Source organism: Mustela erminea, chromosome 6 (assembly GCF_009829155.1).
Source record: "Mustela erminea isolate mMusErm1 chromosome 6, mMusErm1.Pri, whole genome shotgun sequence".
Lineage (NCBI taxonomy): Eukaryota > Metazoa > Chordata > Mammalia > Carnivora > Mustelidae > Mustela > Mustela erminea.
Window position 1 is genome coordinate 108,912,283 of NC_045619.1, and position 23,769 is coordinate 108,936,051.

The 23,769-nt window shown below is 44.9% G+C and overlaps 1 protein-coding gene across 8 annotated transcripts in view; it reads right to left on the reverse strand.

Moving 5' to 3' along the window:
• MICAL3 (microtubule associated monooxygenase, calponin and LIM domain containing 3) overlaps positions 1-23,769 on the reverse strand; it is a 197,910-nt gene that overhangs the window by 48,726 nt on the left and 125,415 nt on the right. For all 8 annotated transcript variants that reach the window (XM_032349271.1, XM_032349272.1, XM_032349273.1 and 5 more), the window contains 2 exons: positions 22,156-22,244; positions 21,056-21,143 (listed from right to left, as the gene is read on the reverse strand). In XM_032349271.1, coding sequence (XP_032205162.1) covers positions 21,056-21,143; positions 22,156-22,244 — 177 coding nt within the window. The remainder of the gene's footprint in view (positions 1-21,055; positions 21,144-22,155; positions 22,245-23,769) is intronic.

Consider the following 23,769-nt stretch of genomic DNA (forward strand, 5'->3'; position numbering starts at 1 on the left):
GGGCTAGCTGCTTGCAGAACTTGTCACGTAGTGGGTTTGTCTGTCTCCTTGTGATTAGATTCATGGTAAACACTTCCCATCTAGGAAGAACACCACGTGGGTGATGCTGTGCCCCTTCCACGGCACACAGAAGGAATATGGTCGGGTTGCCTCACACTTCTTTAACCCCTCCCCCCCATATTTATTTATTTATTGAGAGAGAGACAGAGACAGAGATGAGAGAGAGAGAGTACAAGCAGGGGGAGTGGCAAAAGGAGAAGCAGGCTCCCCACTGAACAAGGAGCCCAATGTGAGGCTTGATCCCAAGACCCGGAGATCATGACCTGAACCAAAGGCAGACACTTAATGACTGAGCCACCCAGGCACCCAGGTTGTCTCATTCTTGGTGACATCAGCTTGACTGCTTGGTTAAAGTGGTGCCCAACCATCTTTCCGTTGTAAAGAGGTATTTTCCCCTTTTGTAATTAATAAGTAATCCATGGAGTTGATACGTAGAAACCATGGGACTATCCTACCCCACTATCCTTCCACCCAGGAGTTTTAGTACCGATTGATGAACAGGGATTTTAAAAATTGTATCATTCCTTCTCCATTGTCATTCTTTGCAAAGAACTTTTCCCATTTCTTTTTTTTGAGTACCAACACGACTTATGGATTTTCAAAAACTTAAGTGTTGTATTTGCCATGTTTTCTTCATCTCCCTTAATCTGGAAATTTCCCTGTCTCCCTCCTTATTAACTCCTTCATCATTATTTTTTTTTATTATGTTCAGTTAGCCAGCATATAGTAGTACATTAGTTTTTGATGTGTTCAACAATTCATTAGTTGCATATAACACCCAGTGCTCATCACAACACGTGCCCTCCTTAATATCCATCATTATTTTTTTTGATGTGCCTTTTTATCCCAGATTGGGTCAGAAGAGGCCCACTGTATTTATTCTTTACTCTATGTCTTCACTGTAATATGACGTAGGTTTATATTTAGCATCAGACAAATCCAGGCTAGACACCTGTGACCACGAGTGACCTGAAGGAGCTTAAGAAAATTACGTAACTTCCGAGAGCTCATTTCCTGATCTATAAATGAGGACAACCCTCAACTCCTACTAGATTATTATAAATGCAGGATGGAATTATATACATATACACGTAAGTACGTGTATGTGCCGACTCCGCATGCGCCCGAACCCATCATCTTTCTCTTCTACTTAAACCCTGCACTTGGGCAGAATCCAGCAACTACAGGTTAAGTGCTATAACTGATGTCCAGTAACATTCTTAGCACTGGTTTGTGTGTATTTTTGTGTAGGTAGGTTGTGTCCATTTGCTCTGGATTGCGAGCAAGAGTCACCTGACAAAGATGGGAAGAGAGTTCTGGGCAGAGGGTACAGCGACAGTTAAGGTACAATGGCCTGTAATGGCCGGTTGGTATTATTAGATCTTCTAGTGGCAGTATTCTTAACGCGGTAAGGAAGAGAAGAGACCAGGGTGGGAATAGAGCCCACGTGGCCTTTGGTGACATTCTAAGCTCTGAGAGAGGACACTGGGCTTTAGCAGGTGACATCATATTGACCTGGTGTTGGGTAACAGATGGGCTATCAGGGGAAAGCCAGAATCTCTGTAATGTAGGACTAAAGGAAAGCGGTGGGACTATTGAGTTAGTAGTTTTTGGGACACAACAGGTCCACAGAAAATCTTCTGGAAGCCTGGCACTTTTGTTGTGTACAATGTTCTGGATCTCTCTATATTGTCATTAGAAAGAACTTTCTGTGTGTCCAAGCAGTCACAGAATAAAGTCTTAGCATATCTGTCAGATTTACCTGGATCTTCCACCAAATAGCATCTTTCAATTTTACTAGACAGCCTTTACTATAAAGTAAGACCCAGGGCACATTTATCTACGAAACTTCTAATGATGGGGTCATGGCATGAATCCTTGGGCTCCCTAGGGCCCTGTGCAATGCCCACCTGTCCTAGTTTTTATAAACCCCATTGGGACATTTTATACATCCCTGGTCCATTCTTCAACGCAGACCTCAGGGCCCCTGAAGTATAAGCTATGATGCAGGATCAGGGCATCTGGAAGAATAGGTAGGGAGGCAAGGGAGCAGAGCAGGTGGAAGCCCCTATAGCATTCCCCACATCGGGCCCCCAGCTCTACCCGAATCAGCTCATCGTTTCCAAATAGCCATCTCCCTGTTGTCTTTTGCTCCTTCCCCTCAGCAAAACCCAGCATGACAAACACGAGAAGGCTAAGGATTCCCTGACTAGAGTATCAATTGATATTTTCCTTCCCATCATGTATTTTTGACAAATGCCCTTAAACAGAAAGCAAATAAGAAAGTGAAATAAATGTGAAGCCACTACCCAAGTATAAAATTTTGGGGAACTCCACAGATAAAGAGTAAAAACCAGTATATCTTTTACCTAGGGAAAGAAGAATAGAACAAGAATGATCACTTCAGAGTAACAAACAACTAACACTCATCAACTCAGATACAAGCGATATCAAGGTGGACTGAACAAATACACTCACGGAAAGAAACACTCCCAAAGTGACGCCTGTTTTTAGCAGGTAAAAACCATACTGTTTGCCAGAAATTCAACTAGAACCTTGGGAAACAAAGCAGATTTAAAACACTCTCTACTCTTAAAGAGCTGTAGGCTAGTCACAGAAGAGACAGTCTCGCTCAGGGGTCTTGGCAGTATGCTGTATCCCATACCACAGCTCATGCCGCACGGTGGAACTACGGGAGCGCCTAAAAGGGCAGCTCCACCCCCCAGGGGAGTCAAGAAAGACTTTGTGGAGGAATATGGTGTTAGCCTAACCAGCTTTAAAGAAAATCCGACGAGCTAGGTAGTAGTTTGCAAATGAGGTAACTGAAATTCAGAGACATTAACCAACCTGCCCAGGGTCACAAAGCTAGTGGGCAGTGGAGCCAAGATCTGAATCCAAGGAGGGCAGCGTTAATCCACACAGTCCTGTTCTGCTTTCCCCTTTGGGACTCCTCACCGTTATCTGTTCCCCACTATAATTTTCAACATGAGGGACACAGAACTATATGAAAGCATCTTAGAGCACAGGATCTGGCATTTGCAATGACATTCTGTCCTCCTTCCAAAGTTACTTCTCTGGGGTTTCTATAAGCTCTGTGGACTAATCATCAAGTAACAGAACTTGGCAGACCAAACGCAGAGTTTGGGGCTTTAGGGAGGGGAAATGTTGACTTAATTCTGGCCTTGGCCACAATCAACAAAAGCGAAACGAGAGGCTCTCAGAACTATTCAGATCATTCATACATCAGTCCTACAGAGAAAAAATGCTTTTTCATGAAAACTGTTAGAAGGGTCCCACTGGAGAATTGGTAAGAACTGAGGTGGAAGGAAGAGAGTCGCCTCATTGTTCCAGGTTTCCTATGCCCACTGGGTCCACGTCCACATGGAGCTAGACACACCCAGAGCTTTGAGCAACATGAGCATGGCATTACATCTCCCTGAGGGCCGAGGCTCCAGGGAGGTTCTGTTTTCCCAAAGGGAATGTGGCACCTCAGAGGATACTCGGCAAGTATCCAAAATTCACCAACTGCCAAAATATGCTTAACATTCCTAGCCCATAACCTCAAAACGCCACAGGGATTTAAAAAAAAAAAAAAAATCAACAAAAGCAGCATGTTTGGTTCTCTGTGATATGCAAGGGGCTACGTGCTGCATTAACCAGGTGGCGATGATAAACTACAGTATCAAAGGAAGAGTGGAGGGGGCCCAGGCAGTGGCTATAACAGTGACAGACACAGGACCTCCCCCTCTCTATGAAGGGCACGTGGAAGCAAAGGCTATCGGAGCGCAGCTGTAAAAATAGCTGACAGATGTGGGTTTGGCAAGTGAGAGGCAAAGCAGTGGGGTCAGGCTGCCTGGCCAGGGCCCACCTGGCCTCCACTTCACACGCTTCAGCGCAACAGCAACTACACGGGGACTTTCCAGCTCAACACGGGTGAAAGTTTTGAAATGATTTCCAAGGCCGCGTCCTCACTAAGTCAGATCTCAGGTCACAGGAGGCCAATTCCAGCTTCGCACATACCAGAAGGAAATGGCTCCCAGGATCTGGGTCGTCTCCTAAATAGGAAAAAGGCTCTGGGTCTGACCCCAGGACTCTCTGTTTTGGAACAGTCACTGCCAGCACGAGGTCCATACATCATCCTGAAAGAAATATTTTTCCTAACAGAACAACCTGCTCTCAGCTGATGTGCAAGAGCCGCCAAAAGCAGTTGTTTGTGTCTGTCCGATTCCTGAAGGGATGAGAGGGACACGATGACACCGAAGAGGCGAGCCCTCCCAATCCTCCCCGGGAGGCTCTTCTTCCCCCTTTCCCTCCTGCGGTGGTGGCCAGCAGCCCAGCACACTGAAGGACTTCAGGTGATTGTGAAGGATGTCAGCTAAGAGACTGGAACATCTGAGGGCTTCTCGCCCTGCACCATGTTCATGTCTGGCCTGCTTCCCGTTCTTTTTTCCTTTCCTTCTCTATAAGCTTGGGAAAGCTTGAATGGAATCTGAAAGTCTAAAAAGGACTTTAGGAAAAGGCACAGTGAACTGAGATTCAGGATGGATTTTCATCATATTTCCCACACCCGTAAGCTGAATGGATGCTCGGATTCATTCACTCAACTGTACATTAAACAATTATTTATGGAATAGCTATTTCCAGCCAGGCACCGTGCTAGGCACTTGGGCGTACATCAGGCAACATAGGCAAGATATCTGCCTTTGAAGAGCCTGTACTCTGATGGACTATGGGTGTCACCTATCTGCTGGGAGAGACCAATGACCCAGGGTATCAAAAGGTGTCAACTGTGGCCATGTTCTAATAAGAGATGGCCCTGTGATTTGAAATGATTGGTACCATTTGAGAAGAAAAGCACCCTTTGCCATTTTGGAATATAGAGATTCTCCCTTAAGGTTGCTCATTTTTACTTCTGTTTCCCTGAACAAGTTACTGGATATTTTTGTTGCGATTTCTTTTTTAAGAAGGATGAATGAAAGTCATTTCAGATGGCCTCCTCACACATCCGTGCAAAGCCTGGCCTGTCCATGATCTGGCATAAAAGAAAGCACCAGACCATGAACTAGGTCTGAGCTACAAGGTCTCAAGGAGGTGTTAAGGAAGATGAAGCCTCCTGAAGAAAGAATTACCAGGCTGGCAGTACAAATCAAAATTCCTGGACCCACTGCAAAACTGGTCAAAGTGACTTTTATGTTGCCTTGTTCACTGGTCTCAGAAACATTCACAAAATCACCCTGGGAAATTAGCATACCCCTCCTCACACAGAACCCTAATCCTTACAAGGCTATGAGGGGGAATTTGTGTCCTAATTATGTTTTCTCCCTGCTCTTGTTAGAAACGATACTGAAACTATATTCTCCCATGCTTCTTCATCCACTGGGAAAGGAGGATGAAGCCATCTGAAGTGGTGGCTAGTCTAAAACAGAACCACCACCGTCCAGCCCAGACACGTTTTCCTATGTGGGACAAAGCCTGGGGCCTGGGCCCTGCTTCCTTTTGGAATGTATTAGGCTGCAGTTGGACCCTGGTAACTTGAGCCAGGCTGGTCCTAATTAGAAGTCACTGTGGATATTAACCCACTCCGTCCATCTTGTTTTGAGCTATAGTTCCTCTATGTGTTTTTGCTTAGTGGCCTGAAAGGCAGGCAGAGCACGCACCACGCCAATTCAGTGTCATCCTGGCTTAGAAACAAAATAACGGAATAGGTCACCTGCCTCAGAGACCTCCTTACTGCTCGATCTGGTACCTCTGAGAGGATCAGGAGGTCACTCCCAGCCTAGAACCCCATTTAGGGAGTAAAGATTTACTAGGGCTGATAAAAGGCCTTTCTTTACATGTTTGTTGGTGCTTGGAACTACCCATTTGGGCTCTCTGCCTCTTTAGCCCCTCAGGTCATTTGTCTTATCAGACCCTGCTTGACTGGGCTCACGGTTTTTTATACCTTTTGCAGAGATTTCTCATTCTGAGGGGGCACTAACCATTCTACAAGCACCGCAGCTGTCTGTGGAAAGGGATCCCCTTGCTTTGGAGACCAAAGAAAGGAGGGCTTCTACCCGTAAACACTCACCCTCCGATAGACTCTTCTCCGGCTTCCTGCTGGCAGGGAAGAGGAGTTTACAGAATCTGCCTGTGGAGCAGGGGTGATGGAGGAATAAAGAGAGCTGCCTGTGTCAATCACCGTGACAGCTATGCTGCACACGCTGGCAGTGCCTGTCACATCATGCTAGCCAGTCACGGTTGTTACCACTATGACACCTGAGTCTCTGTGATGGTGAGTAACATGCTCAAAGGTTCAAAGCAGGCAGACCCAAGACTAAACCCAGGGCTCTATTACGCCAAAGCTTGAGCTCGTTCCACTAAACCATGTGGGACGGAATTGTTAATTGCCCCTTACTCATGAACAATTTATTCTTCATGGGGTAACTGTATTTTTATGTGGGGTACAGAGAAAAGTAGATTATGTGGATTCAAGGGGAAGCTCAATTGCTTTGGAGATATTTAATGACCAAGAGTTGGGAAATTCTGTGCTAAATATTACACGACAAAAACCAGTAAGGGAAAAACCCAACAAGGAACAAATCAGAACAGCACCAGAGATAACCATCCACATGAGAATGGGGACTCCTGCAGACTGGGACAGTCTCTCAGGAATGCTAAGGGCACTTCCCTCCCTTTAGCAGGCTACTGAGTGGCCCTTTCTCCACCGTCCATAACCTCTGCTCTTGATCTGTGTGATCCCATGAAACTTTTACCCTTAAGTTCATTTACTAATGTTAAATTGTATTTCCTGCTACTATTATGGTATGTTCCAAAGGCACCTTTTTGGCAGATGGAAATCCTGGTACATCTGGCCAAGGCAAAGGGGTTTATCTTAAAGTATATACCCTAGTTTTTATTACAAAAGTTCTTACCAGTGTATCATGTAGCTCTCTTGACAATGTACTTCTCATTTGTTGTACTATCTCACAGATGAAACTCGACTTGCTCCTTCATAATCAGTGGGGTCAGCCTACTAACTGGTGACCTCTTGGGTGTTGGGAAGTGGTGGGCATGTCCAAAGCACAGAGCTCTGGCTGTCTTTTCTCTTAAGTCTCAGGAGAGCTGTGCTCTAGCAATATTCTACCTTCCTTCTCTGGCTGCCCACCTTCACATTCCTGAGGGTAAAATCTCAGAAGGGTTAACTGTTGTGCAATGGGCCTTGAGCAGAATATTTTAACCTATTAGTTTATATACGTGCCTCATAACCCATGAGATTCTGTATAATTAAGTATATAGAAGCTGTGAAATCAATCCAGCTGTGGGGCTGACCTCTGAAATCCTGAGGCAGGTAAAGAGAAGGATGGTTCAACAAGGTAAGCTAAGACCATCCCTTCTCTCCTACTTCTGCCTATTGCTTCCCAATTCTGCCTATAGGCTCTACTTCTGTCCTCCTGAAGGACTCTTTCATGTATCTATCTCCTGTTCACTGGTCTGAATGCACCCAGAAACCAGAGGCTCTGCTACGGACGGGAATTATTCCAGTCATCTTTGTGTTTCTGATGCCCGTGGGTATGTCAATAACATGTTTTGAATAAATGACCAGCATAAAAGGCCTAAACTAGAATATCACAATATAATTTAGGAAGTTAGTTGAATATATTATGTATGGTCTATTTCCTCAACCTAATGCAGAAACTTTAAGGCCTCTGGCTCCCAAGCAGCTGGATGCTGTGCAAGGCCCCATGAACAAACGGGAGATAGAACCAGTGAAAGGGGTAAACGTGTAAAACAGCAACTCTTCCCTTAGCACCAGAGAAAAAGAGAAATTCCTACAAGGTCGCCAGCGTTTTAGAAGACCATGCGTTAAGGCTGTTTGAAGAGTCTACCTCAAAGAATCTGATGTCCAAAAGTGATGGCTGTACTTCCCAGTAGAGAGTAGTCTAGTTAGAGGCAGCAGCTTGCTTACCAGAAGAGCAGACCTAAGAACAAGAGGCAGAGAGGAAAGGTGGAAGGCAGAGAAGGACCATGAGTTTGCAGGTGAGGCATTCCAAACTGGGTGTGCTTTTTCCAAGATGCCAGGTTGAAATTCCAGTCCTTCCTCCTCTCCAGAGCACAGTGCCAGAGCCCTTCAGTCAAGACTGTGTCCAAAGCTGGCTCCGAGGTGGCCTACACATGGCCAGCTGCTCAGCCAGGAAAGTGATTTTCAACTTCCAGGGGCTCTGTCTATCATCAGACTATCAGTAAGGACAAACCCACACCCCCACAAAAGCCTCTCTCAAATAGGTTCCTCTGTAAGGACACAAAACCTTATACACAGCATTCTCTTAGCTAGCTGAAGATACATTTTTGGAAAGTAATTAAAATCTCCTCCAGCAATGCCTGCAACTACCACTTGATACTCATATCTACAACAGTTAACACTTTTCTTTTCATCTGTTTGAAGGTCACAGAGACCTGGCCTGGAAAACCTTCATGCCTGGGGACAGGGCCATAAAAGGCTGATGGAATAGGGGCACTGAGCACTGAGCCAGTGCTCAGAGAGGGTCAGATAGCCCCTACTAATGACCAGTGCTCTCTGGTCACCCATAAAAGGCCCTTCCATGCACTGATTCCTAGAAGAAATCAGACGCCCTCTTCTCGTATCTTCTGCAAAAGGGTCACAACGTAAGCACTGAGGCCTGTGGTGGGGGGGTGGGGGCAGGGGCTGTGGGTCAAAGCAACACGGAGGCAGACATGCCTAGGACCATGTATAACCCTAGTTCTGCCCAAGATAAGGCTAACTGACTCCTGGTCAGTCCTGACTTTTGGGTTAGATGTTCAAAATTTAGTTCAAAATGTAAACCCTATCTAGGATTGTTTTTACTTTCGTTACTATAGTGAAGAGCCCCCAGGGTATCATGGAATTAGTAGGTGACTTCACATCCCATCCATGCAGGCTAAGAAAAAAAGCAATGCCAAATTTAGCCAAGCACTTGTAGAGTCTTAACAATACTTCAAAAAACCTGGCATTCAGTTCAGGTCAACTCCCCCCAGATCCTTCTGCTGAAGACTATAGAGAGCCAAGCCCTTCTTACTGTTCCGTTCCCCTAAGCCACTGCCAGTTAGAATACAACCCAGTGGAGCTTCTTGTGCTAATCCCAAAGGATGCACAGACCAGAGCAGGAGACCATTAGTCAGTCAGAGAATAGAGAACAGTCCTAACTCACTTTCTCACTCTGATTACTCCAGAATTTTCTGGGATCCCTACCAATGGTAATAATATTTGATGTTCCTGTAATGCTTTTGAATAAACAAATTTCTATATATTTTAGCTTATTTGAGATTCACAACAATCTTATGGAGTAGAAAGAAAAAGGTTGCATTTTTTTCATTTTATAATTTCGTTAAGTTAGGGAAACGGAGGCTCAGAGAAGTTAATGACCAAAGATGACAAGGACAACAGGCTGCAGAGCTGGAACTCAAATTAGCATCTTCTGTTATTAAGAACTCTGTTTGTTCCACTTAGACCCAGGCCAATGCTCTGAGGCTATGGTCTCCACAGAAGGATGAGTACATTCTGAGGGTACAGGGACAATTAATTCATTGGGGTAGAGAAGAGAAACACTAGATCTTCATTCTTAATTTTTTACCCTGCTTTCTAAAATGTCTTGCAAATGTCCAATAGCACATGCAGTATTAGTGGGGTACCCTCATGTAAATAAGTACACTGTTGGGACATAGGTGCTCATGATTTTCACAGGGGGAGGCAGTAAGGTTTAGAGGCACTCCTGTAAGGCTCCAACATGGTTCTGTATCACTTTCATTATTCTCGCTCACCCTCTTTCCTGATCTCCTACTGGAAACAATAAATTTGACGTTAATTTTATGTCAGTGTCACGCCCTTTTTCCCTCAGTGATGATTTAGCAATGGCTGGAGACAGCTTTGGTCATCACACCCTCGGGAGGTGGTGTGTTCTGACATCTAATGGGAAGAGGCCAGATATATTGCCAAATATCCCACAATACACAGGCCAGCCCTCCACATAAAAAGAGTTATCCAGACCCAAATGTCAACACTGATGAGCCTGAAAAGCACTGGCCTAGAAGTTAGATCAAACTCTCCCTAATCTCTCACCAACAGGTCAACCAATCCACCAAATATTCTGACCGTGGCTTGATTTGGATGGGGTGCATGTAGAACACAGACTAGTGAGCTCATGAATCTTCATGTCTCTTGCCAAGGTAAGACATCTTTACCAACAGAAGTGTAATACATGAAGGACCAATTGAGAACTGCCATGGTGAACAGACAGCTCTTGGCATGCTGCCTACAGAAAGGGAACCACGGGAAGATGTTCAGATGCTGAGTGAGGAGCTTGTTCCAATGGCCCACACTGAGCAGAGGTACCATAAGTCATTGCACGAGACTTCTGGACTTTTCATCTTATGGTACAACTCCACTTACAAGCTGACCCTGCTCACCCTTGGCAATGCCCCTCAAAGAGAACCTACACATATCCACCCCCCCCCAAACCATCCACACTTGTCTTGGGTGTGAATCCTACTATCAGGCCGAAGTAGGAATTTAAGGAGACCAAAAAAATGCATTTGATTAAGTCCTCCTTTCTCTCACTTTCTCCAGCTGGATACAGTAGCCTGCTGATAGCTGGAATAGCCCTGTGACACATGATGGGCAGACCTCTCACTAAACCCAGGGAAAAACTAGACTTGAAGACACATGTGGAAAAACTCACCTTTTTTTTCTTTTTTCCCACTTACCCAAAACATCCTATCTACGAGCTCTAAAAGCTCCCTGTCCTGGCATCCCTTTCCAAAGTTACGTCTACACATGCTCAGGAGACTTCTTGAAATAATTTCTGTGCCTAAATCAAATTTTATCTAACAGGGCAAAACCAAAACTGCTTGCCCAGAATGATATGCACATTTAGCCCAAAGACTTAAAAGTCAAGTCATTTTACATGTGAGTTGAGACCAAAGTAGCCCAAACTTGGATAGGTAAGAACTTCCATGTTTCCCTCTGATGTCACAGGTGACTCTGCTCAAACTCTCAGTACAAAAGGAGGCATAAGATCACGTCTCTTTTCCCTCATACCTTAACTCCACCCAGGGCCAGGCAGGCGTTTTCCTATGGGGACAATGAATGACAATTATAATAAACATGTCAGGCAGCTCAAACATCATGCGGCCTTTTTAAAAAGGACAATCAAACGAGCCAGCAGAGACAGAGGATAAGCTGAAAGATTTATAAGTTAGAAGCAGTTACACTGGGGCCCAGAGAACAAGAAACATCCCCCCTGAACAGAATCCCATCTCCTCTAGGCTGTTGGCAGGGTACGTTCCATTTGGAGGGACACATTCCAGTTCTGGGCTTACTCTTAATAATCAGCTTTAGGCTTGATTCTATTTGTGACGAGCAATGAGAGCTGACATGGGGAAAACGAAGAGGGAGTCCATTTTGTATTACTTATAGTTGATTCAGTGATTATTATTCTCTTCCTCAATTTCTTTTGATGACTTTCTCTCCTTACACATCAGTGATGAAACAACTTTCTCTTTAGTATCTTTTTTTATTTTTTAGATTGTATTTATTTATTTAAGAGAAAGAGAAAGTGCATGCACAGGTTGGGATGGGGGAGCAGGACAAGCAGACTCCATACTGAGCACAGAGCCCCATGAGGGGCCTGATCCCATGACCCTGAGATCACAGCCCAAGCAGAAATCAAGAGTCAGACACTCAACTGAATGAGCCACGAGGTGCCCCCAACTAATATATTTCCAAAGACACATTCCTAGCCCTGGGATTACTGCCCAGGAAACTGGGGGCAGGGGGCATGTTTTTCAGAAATAATCAAGTGCATACACTGATTTATACAGGGCATTCACCTTTTTTTTTTTTTTTTAATCATATTTGTGTAGCTAAACAGTGTTTTTGCCTCTTACCAAGTACTGACAGGAGAGGTTCGAGAGCAGAAGAAGGGCAGCTGTAGGGCACAGTGCATGAACAATGCTCTCATATCTTTCGTATGATTCTATCCTGACTTTGCACTGATTAGCTATGCAGCCTTGACCAAGTTTGCTTGACTTCTGTCTGCCTGTTTCCTCATCTGTAAAATGACACTTCCCTCACAAGCTCCTGTGCAGATTACATGAGGGCTACCCAGAAAGCTCCTGGACAGTGCCCAGGACACAGGAGGTGCTGTGTTATTACATCACGACTATGTGTCTTCCCACATTATTTTCTATGAGTTAGTATACAACAAACACTATGATGGTAAACTGGCTGGTAGTAATCACAGGGAGGAAATGACAGGAGTTAGCATACTACGAGTTTTAATTTCTATTTTTATTTGAGGAAAAGACTTCGGAGACAAGGGGGCTCCCTTGACTATAAATATAGACGACCCTTTGGCACTGTATTTCCAGCAGCATGGAGGATGGTTCCAGAGCTGGATGGTTGCCAGCTCTCAGCAGTATGGCAAAGACCTTAAGACTTCAGCTGTTAACTCCTGCAGGCCATCAATTCCCTGTTACCATAGTTACCCCAGATATCCAGTGCCACCTACTTCTCTGAGGTTACAAAACCCTTCACTGAGATTTGGACAGCCCTGGAGCTGTCTTCCCTGCACTCTGTGTCCCCATGTTCCTAGGCTTCTCTACCAATATTAATTCCCAAGAAAGGTGAAACAGGTAAAAGACAAGCAAATAGCTGGTTTAGAGTAACTCACTTTAGACTAAACTCTAGGAGAGAATATGTACTTTTTTTTTTTTATAAAGATTTACTTATTTGAGAGGGAACAAGAAGAAAGAGAGCAAGAAAGTGAGCATGAGCACAGCAGGGGGCAGGGGGAGAGGGAGAGAGCATCTCAAGCAGCCTCAGCGCTAAGCGCAGAGCCCAACATAGGGCTCGATCTCACAACCATGAGATCATGACATGACCTGAGCTGAAACCAAGAGTTGGAAGCTTAACTAACTGAGCCACCCAGGTGCCCTGAGAATATTTACTTCTAAAAGAAGAACCTACTAACTCAAATATGTCTCTTGTTGGTAAACTGTTTGGAGGGATTTTATAGCTGGTCCCTCTCTAATCTGATCTTTCTAGATCCTGACTTATTTCTAGAAAACAGGGAAACATGAATAAATAAGCTGTTATAATCCTATTACAGTCAATATCAGCTATTCTTTGGTTAAGGGGTTGAACTCAGTCTAAGAAACACACTGTGGGGGCGCCTGGGTGGCTCAGTGGGTTAAGCCGCTGCCTTCGGCTCGGGTCATGATCTCAGGGTCCTGGAATCGAGTCCCGCATCGGGCTCTCTGTTCAGCAGGGAGCCTGCTTCCCTCTCTCTCTCTCTGCCTGCCTCTCTGCCTACTTGTGATCTCTGTCTGTCAAGTAAATAAATAAAATCTTTAAAAAAAAAAAAAAGAAAGAAAGAAACACACTGTGGTTTAGCTTTTTGGAGACAAACTCTTCTCCCTAAGGTTGCCTAATCCCACTTTTTAGTGTCAGGTCTGATCTCTGAGCAGCTACTTAATGTCAAGAGGATTACCCTCCCTGGAATTTATTTTCATAGTATTCCTGGTTTTATTAACCTTGAAAGAACAAGAGGACGGAAGGAAAACATATTTATTTAGGTCTCACCAGTGAAACAGCTCTGATTTTGTCCTATTTGTTGAGGAAACCAAAACTCATCGAGGTCCTGAGTTCCTCTGGTACCTGTAGGACCTTGCCTGGTAGTGGTGGTCTTTAGTAACTGAACTTGGGGTCCTTACCCTTTTAACTGGGTTCATCTTTTTTCAGGGAGGTGTCTTTGGTAGAGGCCCAGGAACACTAGGACACAGGGTACAGGGAAAACAGCTCTTGAACCTTAAGAGAAGCAGGTGGCCCTGGGTATAAAGTTCTTCTGGTAACAGGGTGACTTACTATGAAATAATTACGAAAGACCTATAATGTCAGGCAAGGACCTAAACAAAATAAGGCTAAACTACGAAATAAGTGATAAAATGGCAATAACCCTGATATTTTACAAAAGTACAGAATAAGGAATTCAATCACTTAATAGGCACACTTGGAACAGTTTCATGTGATTAATGCATAATCACACAAGCTGGGTAAATAAGCAAGAAGAGGTGAAGGAAACCTAAGAGGCCAATAGAAATTCTGACTCAATTGTAAGAATTTTTCTAGTAATTCTCCTAGCATGGCCCCAAGAGACTCTGTTCTGTAGCCAGGCAGAGCCGGGGCCCTAGACTCCCTTTCTGTTGAAGTATGTTCCCCAAACTCCCCCTTTCATGTCAATAAGGGCCCTCTCTGAGGGCTGGGAGTCTTCTTCACATTTTGGGAGCCCTCTGGCTACACTTGTACATATAGATTTGGAGGAAAAGAACAACATCAAAGGCAAGGTCGAGTTTAGTTAGCCTGAGTTAGGGTTTGGGTGTTGGCAGTGACTCAAACTTTTGCCCATTGTCCTTCTTGAAGGGCTACAGAACTGCCTCAGAAATATTCAAAATGTTCATTAACTACACAAAGTTATGCGGCAGTTGACCCACAGGAAGTAAAAAAGGAAATGGTGCTCACGTGGCTAGTGAAACCTGGAAGTAATTGAAGGAGAGTCACATATGCTGGAGCCCCGCCTCTCTTCTCAGGTGTATGGAAGGTATTTCTGCCCAAAAGCCTACCCCCTCCAGAATGTACATGTTGAAGAGACAAGGAGCAATTGTGAAGAAAGAGGCATCAGCAGCCAACACACAGCTGAGAATTGTGGGCAGTGATGAGAGAAAGAGAAAGAAAGAGAGAGAGAGAGAGAGAGAGAGAGAGAGAGAGGAGTTAGAGAAGAACACAGCAAAGAACACAGCAACCCTATGGCTTAACCAAGACAGGGAGCGCCAATCTGATGTCCCTCCCCCTCATTTCATTATGACGAATCTACTTTTTGGCACTTGCTGGGTGCTTGGCTGGATCGGAGTTCCAAGGTAAAGACTGGTTTTGGAGTCTGGATAAGGTTCTGAAGCTTTGTGAAAGGGGATGGGATTCAGGGAGGCTTCTTCCTGACATCTATGCCTGGCTGTTACATTTAAGACAGCCCCACCTGGGCATTTTTCTTTTATTTGTACTTCAAGGGGGACACTTGTAGGACCTGGGTCCTACATGGCCTTATCTTGCCCTATTTTTCAGTATGAAAATAGAGAGTGGCCCATTTTCATTGCCTGTACTGCTTCCACGTCTACACCACAGGATTCTCCTAGGGAGTATCTCAATTACGGACATCTCCAGGGAATTTATTAAAGAGAAGCAGGGGGGTGGATTTTAAGAAGTTTCAGAAAGAAACTGGGACCCAAAGGGACTCGTCCAGGGTCTTCACAATGGGTGGCACAGAATCACATTCATTGTCACTGCCTTCCTGTTAGATGCTTCAGTATCCTGTTCTAAACAATCTTGGCTTTCCTCCCCTTTTATTACTGGGGCATGGGACAGACAACAGAAGCAAAGGTCTAAAATTCTTCAATTATATATGTAGATCTAGCCTTATCGATTCTTAGTCAATTATTCACTGTCACTTATTGCATCCCCCACATCCCAGTTCTTTTCCTCTTAGCCTTTTGTAGGCACCAGGATACTGAGAGACTTATTTCAGAGACAGGGGTGCAAAAGACTTTAGACTTGGGTGGGGAGTGGGAATGAGGGCTCAAATTCTCTGTTGCAGGAATGCTTTGAGGATTAAAATGGTACAAACAGTGTTCTGACAGAACTGGAAGCTATGGAAGGATACAGACCCTCCCTGACAGGGGAATCTGATAATCTAGATATCAAGAGAACCCAGCACTCGGTTTCTCTATTCTGTGGGTAAGCCTGAGAACCCAGAGTCCTAAGTGGGCTGCTTCTGAGTAGAGGAGGCTCCGCAGCCTTTTTAACAATAGATACCCAATTTCCTAGAGTCAGTGGGAGCAGAGTTGGTGCGGAGTGCTCCCCTACCTGGTGCCCTTTTTTGGCCCAATGTGGCACCAAAGCTGGGCTGTGCCACTGTGGCTGGCGTGCCAACACGACACAAGAAGCAACCACTGCTAAGGTCAGAGCAATGTGTGGGAGAAGGCAACAGGCTCATCTCTCCTGGCTTGAGGGTGAGTGGCTAAGCAGAACTGGATATCCTAGCTCAGTGTGCAGGTGACAGCAGAGACAGCATGAGAGGGACATCAGTTGGAGAGAACAGAAAACCTTCAGTGTCACCAGGAGTGAGGTCACTGTGCCTTAGGCAAAAGCCTCAAAGCAGAGGAGAGACACATAACTGCTCCCAGTTTCCCAAGTGGCCTGCCAGAGGCAGGAACAGGAAGGGCAAGCTTCTGGTTCCGTGTCCCCATGGCAGACATGGGCTCCACGTGAATTTCTATCCCTCCACCTGCTCTAGCCCTCAAGTCCCTCATGCTGCCTGCCTGCCTATGGGGCACAGGTGGCACCTTTTCGGTCTCTTCTACCTGCAGCTGCTACAGAACAAAATGTCTTCCACCATGCCAACCCCCATGGGCAGAGGCCCTTCTGTTAACGACCATCTGTATTTTAGGTGTAAACACCCCATTCCCCCATTTTTACTACATCCACACTCTCTCCTGACTCTACCTCAGAAGCGACAGTCCTTAGGCACAATGGCCTTCAGGCCCATTCTTGAGATCTGCCTAAGCTAACCCCTTTCCCACCCTCCAAACAGGAGAAAGGGAAGGAAAAGAAAAACTCAGAAACCCGAAGATTGTTTGGAATTTATTCTCTTAAATAAGAATGGTAACATTTGTTAAAAAAAATTAAAAGCACAACACCTTAGTTTCACAGTAATGGCAAAAACAAAGTTACACAATTAAATTAAAAAACTCACAAAGAAACACACCAAAAACTCACAGCACAGATTAAAAACAAGGGCAAAGTAAAGGCTACAGGGAAGGCCAGAAGCAGACAGGTGATGTGTTCCTTGGCACAGTGCATCCTCCCTCGCTATGGCGTCTTTGTACCATGGCCGTGGGAACCTGGCTGGCTGCCACCCCCCACCTCTATCCTGACCTCCACCCTCAAGCTGAATGGCCCAGGAAAAAGGGAAGCCCTTAATCCACTGGGTGGGCATTCCAGGCCACGCTGAGGCCCATTTAGGAGGGACTAAGAACGATCCACTTCCCTACAGAGACACACCAAACACCAAGAGACAGAAGGAAGCTGCAGTAACTAAGCCAGGGCAACTGACAGAGAAGCCTGGAAGCAAAACGGGAGTGGCAGGGGGTCTGCCTCTCTGTGGTAGTCCATGAGCAACAGAACCCCTGCTTTCCTAGTCTGCTCGTAAGTCAACTTTCTGAGGTTGGGGCCAGGTACTGCTCCTTTTCTGAGATACCCATGCCCTGTCCCCAAAGTCTCCACCTCCACACATGTGCTGGCCTGCTCTGTTCCCTCCAAACCCTGACCTGACTCTAAGCCAGGCCAGTGGCATGATTCCCCATTGTAAAAGCTCCCTTGGTTTCCAGAACCCAGGAAAAAGAAGCTTCAGAAACAGCTTCATTAGTATGGTTATAATTATTTAGGCCATGATAGATAAATATCTACTTGTATGTATGAAATTATACCTATATAAATATACATGTGTATATGTATAAATATTTACACATTACCATCAAACTATGACTCTTGGGGGAGGGCTGGGGAGTTAAGCTGGACTGCACAATTCTCTTTGCTCTACTGAGAGGTTTTCCAGAAATGCCTATAAGGGAAGAGGGCTTGGGAAGCAGTGAGACTCTCTAACTTCGTCCTGACAGGCAGGAACCCCAGGATTGCATGACATTCCTTGTATCGCATGGCTATTCTGGTCCATTCAGCACCCAAACTATAGAACTTAATAGTGATCATACAAGGGCTGTCTAGGGACAGGGAGCAGGTGCTTGCCTCTTGTTAATTATTAGGCAGCTTTTCAAGTTAAGATCGTCCTTTCCATCCCACTCTCTTACCTGTATACAAGAAAAGCTTTCTTCTCTTCCCTTATGATTCCCCATAATCTTTATGTTTCATTTTTTATTATTCTCTATATGAAATGTAAAGGGGATTCTGCAATTGAGGGTCTTATGTCCAAGGAGAAAATATATAATTTGGGATTTTTTTTTCTCTACCTGTTGTTTTCCCAACTTTTCTTAAAGTCAGAGTAGGTACCAGGAGGCCAGGGTAGAAAATCTGTGCCAGGTCCATTAATTTATAGTAGTTAAGTATAAGAATCTTGGAAAAAAAGCATTTACAGATTTGGGGAACAGAAAGGAGGGTTTCTATATTAAAAGCACATTATATACAACAGTACTGTAAACCATGTCCTCCTCCAAACACTAAATTAGCAGCAGTTACAGATTAGGTTATCAGAGAGAGACAACACTGCAAAGCAGGCTGGAATAGGTTCTTTCAACTTGTGAGTTGTCTGGGATTTTTTGGCAACAGCAGTATTTTGGCATAAGGGGACAAGCACATAAGGGAAAAGAGGGCATTGCCACAAATACAGAGGTGGCCCAGAGATAATGCACAGTAGGCTTAAGTGCCAGCTTTGGCCATAGCTTTTCCAGCTCTGCCTTCTGGAGGATATGCATCTAGGAGGATGGCCTAGTTATACACAGTGAAATCAAGTTCATTCATTCGCAGCTTCTTCTTGTCTATAGTACAGGAGAGGAGATGTACCATGGATCTGGGTTAATGACTTATCAAGGACATATTCTGAAACCCTGAAATACCTGAGTTTTTCTGAAGCTTTTCAAAAGGAAATCCCAAACCAATCAAAGCTTTAGTGTGGGATTTAGAGAAAGACATCCCTATCAAAAGAAAAAAAGAAACCTACTTCATGCCAACTATAAAATACCACCCATAATTCTGTTCCTTTTCTATAGAGGCTAGCAAGAATTAGATACCTCATAGGGGAAGTGCTGGGGCTTTGGAGCACGTTCAGACTCAGCACTGTCATTTCCAAAAGTCCCCAGAGGCAGATACGAACTGAACCCCATTAACCCTCAGCTGCCTTCAAGTGGGAGGACAGTGCGTGCCTCATTCATGTTAGGGTTCGAGCAGGGTTTCCTTTGGGATGCACAACTTGAACCCCTTGTGCTAGAACAGGCAAGTCACCTTCAGAATCATGAACCATAGGGGCTGAGACATCCTCAGGGACTTGATTCTTTCTTGGTTGAGTCTTTAATGACACTGTCAGACTCTTACCTTCTCTCCTTGCTTTACAGAATATTCTTCTTCTCTATAGCAACTCTAAATCCATTACGCTTTCAAACTAGACAGTAAGAATGGCAAACTGAACCACATGGGAAAGTGAACAAACTTGGCATGCTCAGAAACAACCTGAACTTCATTGTGTTTAGATTTTTTTAAAAGAATGTTCTGTACTTGATACCCAAAAGGAAAGTTTCATTTCTCTGAGCTGTTTTACTGAGTAGCCAAGTTCCTTGGAAAACCCATCTCTGCTGGAACAAGGCCCAGATTGATGAGAGGGTGTTCTCACCTGGTCAAATACACATTCTAGACCCCATAGTTGAAGACTCTGTCTTCGCTACCAGTACTTCCCCCTGGTGCTCTGAGAGTGTCAACTGCAAAAGGCTGCCAGCATTTCATGGAAAAGACAGATTGTAAAGGGCTTTGAAGCTATACATTTCAAAGTCATTTGTGGCTTAAACATTGCTATAAAATGTTGGTCCAAATTGCAGGGCACTTAAAAAGCTTCCCCGGATTTTAAAAAGGGCACACACGGGAGCAGAAGCTGAATTCACCTAGCTCAGCTGGGGTTTGCTGGGTCTTACCCTCCAAATCACTGCCCTCCCTGGGCACATTCTCCCTTTCTCTAATTCTTAAGCACAGGGAAGCAACTCTGAAAACCTGTCATCTGAAAGTGGAGTGGATCATTCTCTTTTCCCATTATGGAAATTTCACTGCCAACTCCTGCTCCACAGGTTCTAGCATTAGAAATTGGGATGATCTTTAGTTTTTATATGGTAATTTTCGAGTTTGTAAATGGCTGCTTGAGCTCTATCTGTTGTGAAAGACACAGAAAGTGTGAGAAGCAGAAACATGGCCCACTGACTTCCTCTCTCACCTACACGAAGACCCTGGATTGTATACAGTCTGTGGCTTCACTGGGGGGTACTGGGACCAGTTCCAGCAGTTTGTGGAACTGGGGACATATCTCATGGGCTGGCTTGACATGGAGCAGAGAGAGGCAATTTTAAGGGAAAAACTACAATTCTTCACAATAAGCCTAATGTCCATGAGCCCATGAGCTGAAAACCAGAATAAGCGTTTTCAGAGGTAGGGATAGTGTCATTCACTTCCTGACACAAGGAAATGATTAGGGGAAATTGAACAAATTAGGGTTTGGTCCTCATTACAAGTTCAAATGCCCCAAAGTGATTAGGACAGGGCATGGCCTATAGTGGTTACACATCAAATAGAAGTATAGTGTCAGCTTATGTAGATACCCAAATAGGGGATAGGATGCAAGAATTTCAAGTTTAGGTGAACATAAATCTAGATCATGTGGCCTTATTACAATTCCATGCTGTCCAAGGAGTCCAAAATAAAAAGGCCCTGAGACTCTGGCAAGCAGCCTGTTCTGAATTCCTGTCTATCTGGGCAGGGCCTGGACCAACCACCTCAGCCACCTCAGTGTTAAGACACACTTAAGAGGTGTGGGCAGCCTCCCAAGCTCCGGCAACAATACTCTGAGGTTGTGAACAGACATTCCTGAAGTTCAGGTGATCCCGCTTACCAGATGGCGCCCCTACTGGCTCACGGCCTGCAAGTGAAACTCCCCTCTGATTTGTACCAGCACCTCCGACAGGCCATAGAGAAAGGGGACTCCGAATGCAAGCAGCTGGCACATGAAAAAGGAGTCCAAAGGGTTTTGGGCCACTTGATGCCCAATCGAAGAAATGTTGCTTTGGAGGTGCTGGCTCATCCCCTTGGCCTTGTCACAGAGGCCGAGAGAGTGACGCACCACCCAGCCAAACAAGGAAGTGAGGCTACCTGGAGTTCTCTCAGCAGGGCTGGCGATGGTGCTGGCCCGTCCACTTGTGTCCACAGTGGGGCCATCCTGTAGGGCTTCTCTGGCTTCCTAGGAAAGTCCACGAGAAGAAGAAGAGTGACTGACCGAAGCACTCAAATCTCAGAAGACAATGGCCCCTGCCTGGCTAGTTCACTGCTCTCACCAGTCAATCCAGACCATATTTCTCACAGTCTTTCTTTAAAAACCCAGGACACAATTCATGGAGAAATCACCAGGAGTCAAAATCTAGGTCCATCTTGGAATAAGTTTCCCTTCCCCACAGGTCCCTCTGCAGTCAACAAAAGCCCCTCCAGGACGGGTTAGTCAGCCTGCATGCTGACAAGGGAACATCTTGTCATGAAGGGAATAGCCGGTTCACTTGGACAATGACAAGTGGAGGAGCTACTCTCGGTAAAAAAAAAAAAGAGAAAAAAGTAAGAAGGATAAAGGAACTTAGATAAGTAATTCACAGAATAAAGAAAGTGAAAGGAATTGACCAGCAGAGCAGATTATTTACAGCCAAGTTCCTTTGCAGGGTGTCCTTCTCTCAGAAGGAGGCTTTTTACAATGACTGAAGTCTTCTTTTATTTTTTTTATTTTTTTTTTCAAAGATTTTATTTATTTATTTGACAGAGAGAGATCACAAGTAGGCAGAGAGGCAGGCAGAGAGAGAGAGGAGGAAGCAGGCTCCCTGCTGAGCAGAGAGCCCGATGCGGGACTCGATCCCAGGACCCTGAGATCATGACCTGAGCTGAAGGCAGCGGCTTAACCCACTGAGCCACCCAGACGCCCTGAAGTCTTCTTTTATAGAGTGTAAACAGGAGGGCCTAACACAATCTCTCAAATAAATCCAACTCAGGTGGTGGATGGAACATCACCTTAGTGAAATGCAGTATCAAGATTATACTTGAAAAGTGGGTTTCCTCCCCAATTGGACTGTGACCGTCTCTCAGGCCCTTCCCATTCACAAGAAGGGCAAGTTAGTGGCCGTTTCGCAGGCCCAGCTAACCACACCCTCACCTGTCACCATGCTAAAATGCACCTGCTGCTTTTCCCCCACCTACCGATGGATCACCATTACCTTTCCAGAGAGAGGAGCCACTGCCGGTCTCTTCCTCTGTGCGGAGCCGGAGAGTCGATAACAGTAGTGTGGTTTGCAGTAGAATTTACCTGTAGGCAGCAAGACGCAGGGGGAAAAGGAAGTGAGCGAGACTCTTAATTCTGAACTTGATTCCTTTGTCTCAGCACACTCCTGTCTATCTCCTCTAGCCACAGGTTACTGTTACCACTGCCCAGGCTTCTTGTCCAGGGAGGCCAAACTTTGATTTCAGCCCTCCTCTCCCCTTTGCCTGAAGGGGGAGGGGATTTCTTTTGGATATGTGAAGGCCATTGAGCTATCACCCAATCAGCGTCCAGAGGAAAGATGTGAAGCTTGCATGGCAGGGCCAGTGAACAAAGTGGCAGTGTGTGCAGAACAAAGATGTGGTCACATGGAAAGCTGGGAGTAGCATTTCTGGGGAAACCAAGAATGAACATAAGCGCAGGGTGGAGGCGTGAAGGCTGCAGGGGGTGGGGCAGCATGGAGCACTGGCTCTGACAGGACCCCCTCTGCTGCAGCCATCCACAAGCCAGCCTTATGACCCCATAGTGGGTCACAACCAGCATTAAAAAACAATACCAAACCAAACCAAACCAAACAATCCTGCGATGGACTACGAATAGAATGAAGCAGTAACAGGCAGTCAAGTGCACAGCAGCCTAATCAGAGTTAAGTATCAGTCCCGACAGCTTTTAGTTGTGTCTATATGTGTTTACTGAGCCCTAATGGAACATGCATTTTCTTTTGCAGGTGTGGTCCAAAGTTTGAAAAACAATGATCTTGGCTTTTCCCATGACACCGGTAGTGGGAGTCAGTCACAAAGGGTCATTTTTTTCCTGGCTCTTTCCTTACTCCCACTTTAAAGAGCCAAGGCTTATGAAAATTAAAGGATAGACCCTATTATAGAAACTGTTGAAACAGAAGTAATCCCATTTATCCTTTTCATTTGCAGAGGTTACTCCTTTGACAAATGAACTTTCTTGTTCTCAAAGTTAAAATAAGAGAAACTAACCAGAAAATCAAGAAAAAAGATTGATGGAAACTAAGGGCTGGCTTTTTGAAAAGATAAGCAAAATTCACAAGACTTTACTATACTAATTCAGAAAACAGAAGACTCAAAAAAGTAAAATCAGCAATGAAAGAGGAGGCATTACAACTGATACCACAGAAATACAAAGGATTGTGAGAAGCTACTATGTATAATTATACACCAAAAGCTGGATAACCTATAAGAAATGAACAGAGTTCTAAAAACATATAACATACCAAGACAAAATCATGAAGACAGAGAAGATCTGAATAGACCAATACTGAGTGAGGAGAGTGAATCAGTAATCAAAATCCTTCCCAAACAGAAAAGTTCAGGACCAGATGGCTTCACTGGTGAATTCCACCAAATATTTAAAGAAGAATTAACAGCAATCTTTCTCAAACTCTTCCAAAATATCAAACAGGAAGAATACTCCCAAACTTATTTTACAATGAAAGCATTACCCTGATACCACAATAGATAAGGACACGACAAGAAAATCACAGACAAATATCCCTGATGAACACAGATGCAAAAATTCTCAATAAAATACTAGCAAACCCAGT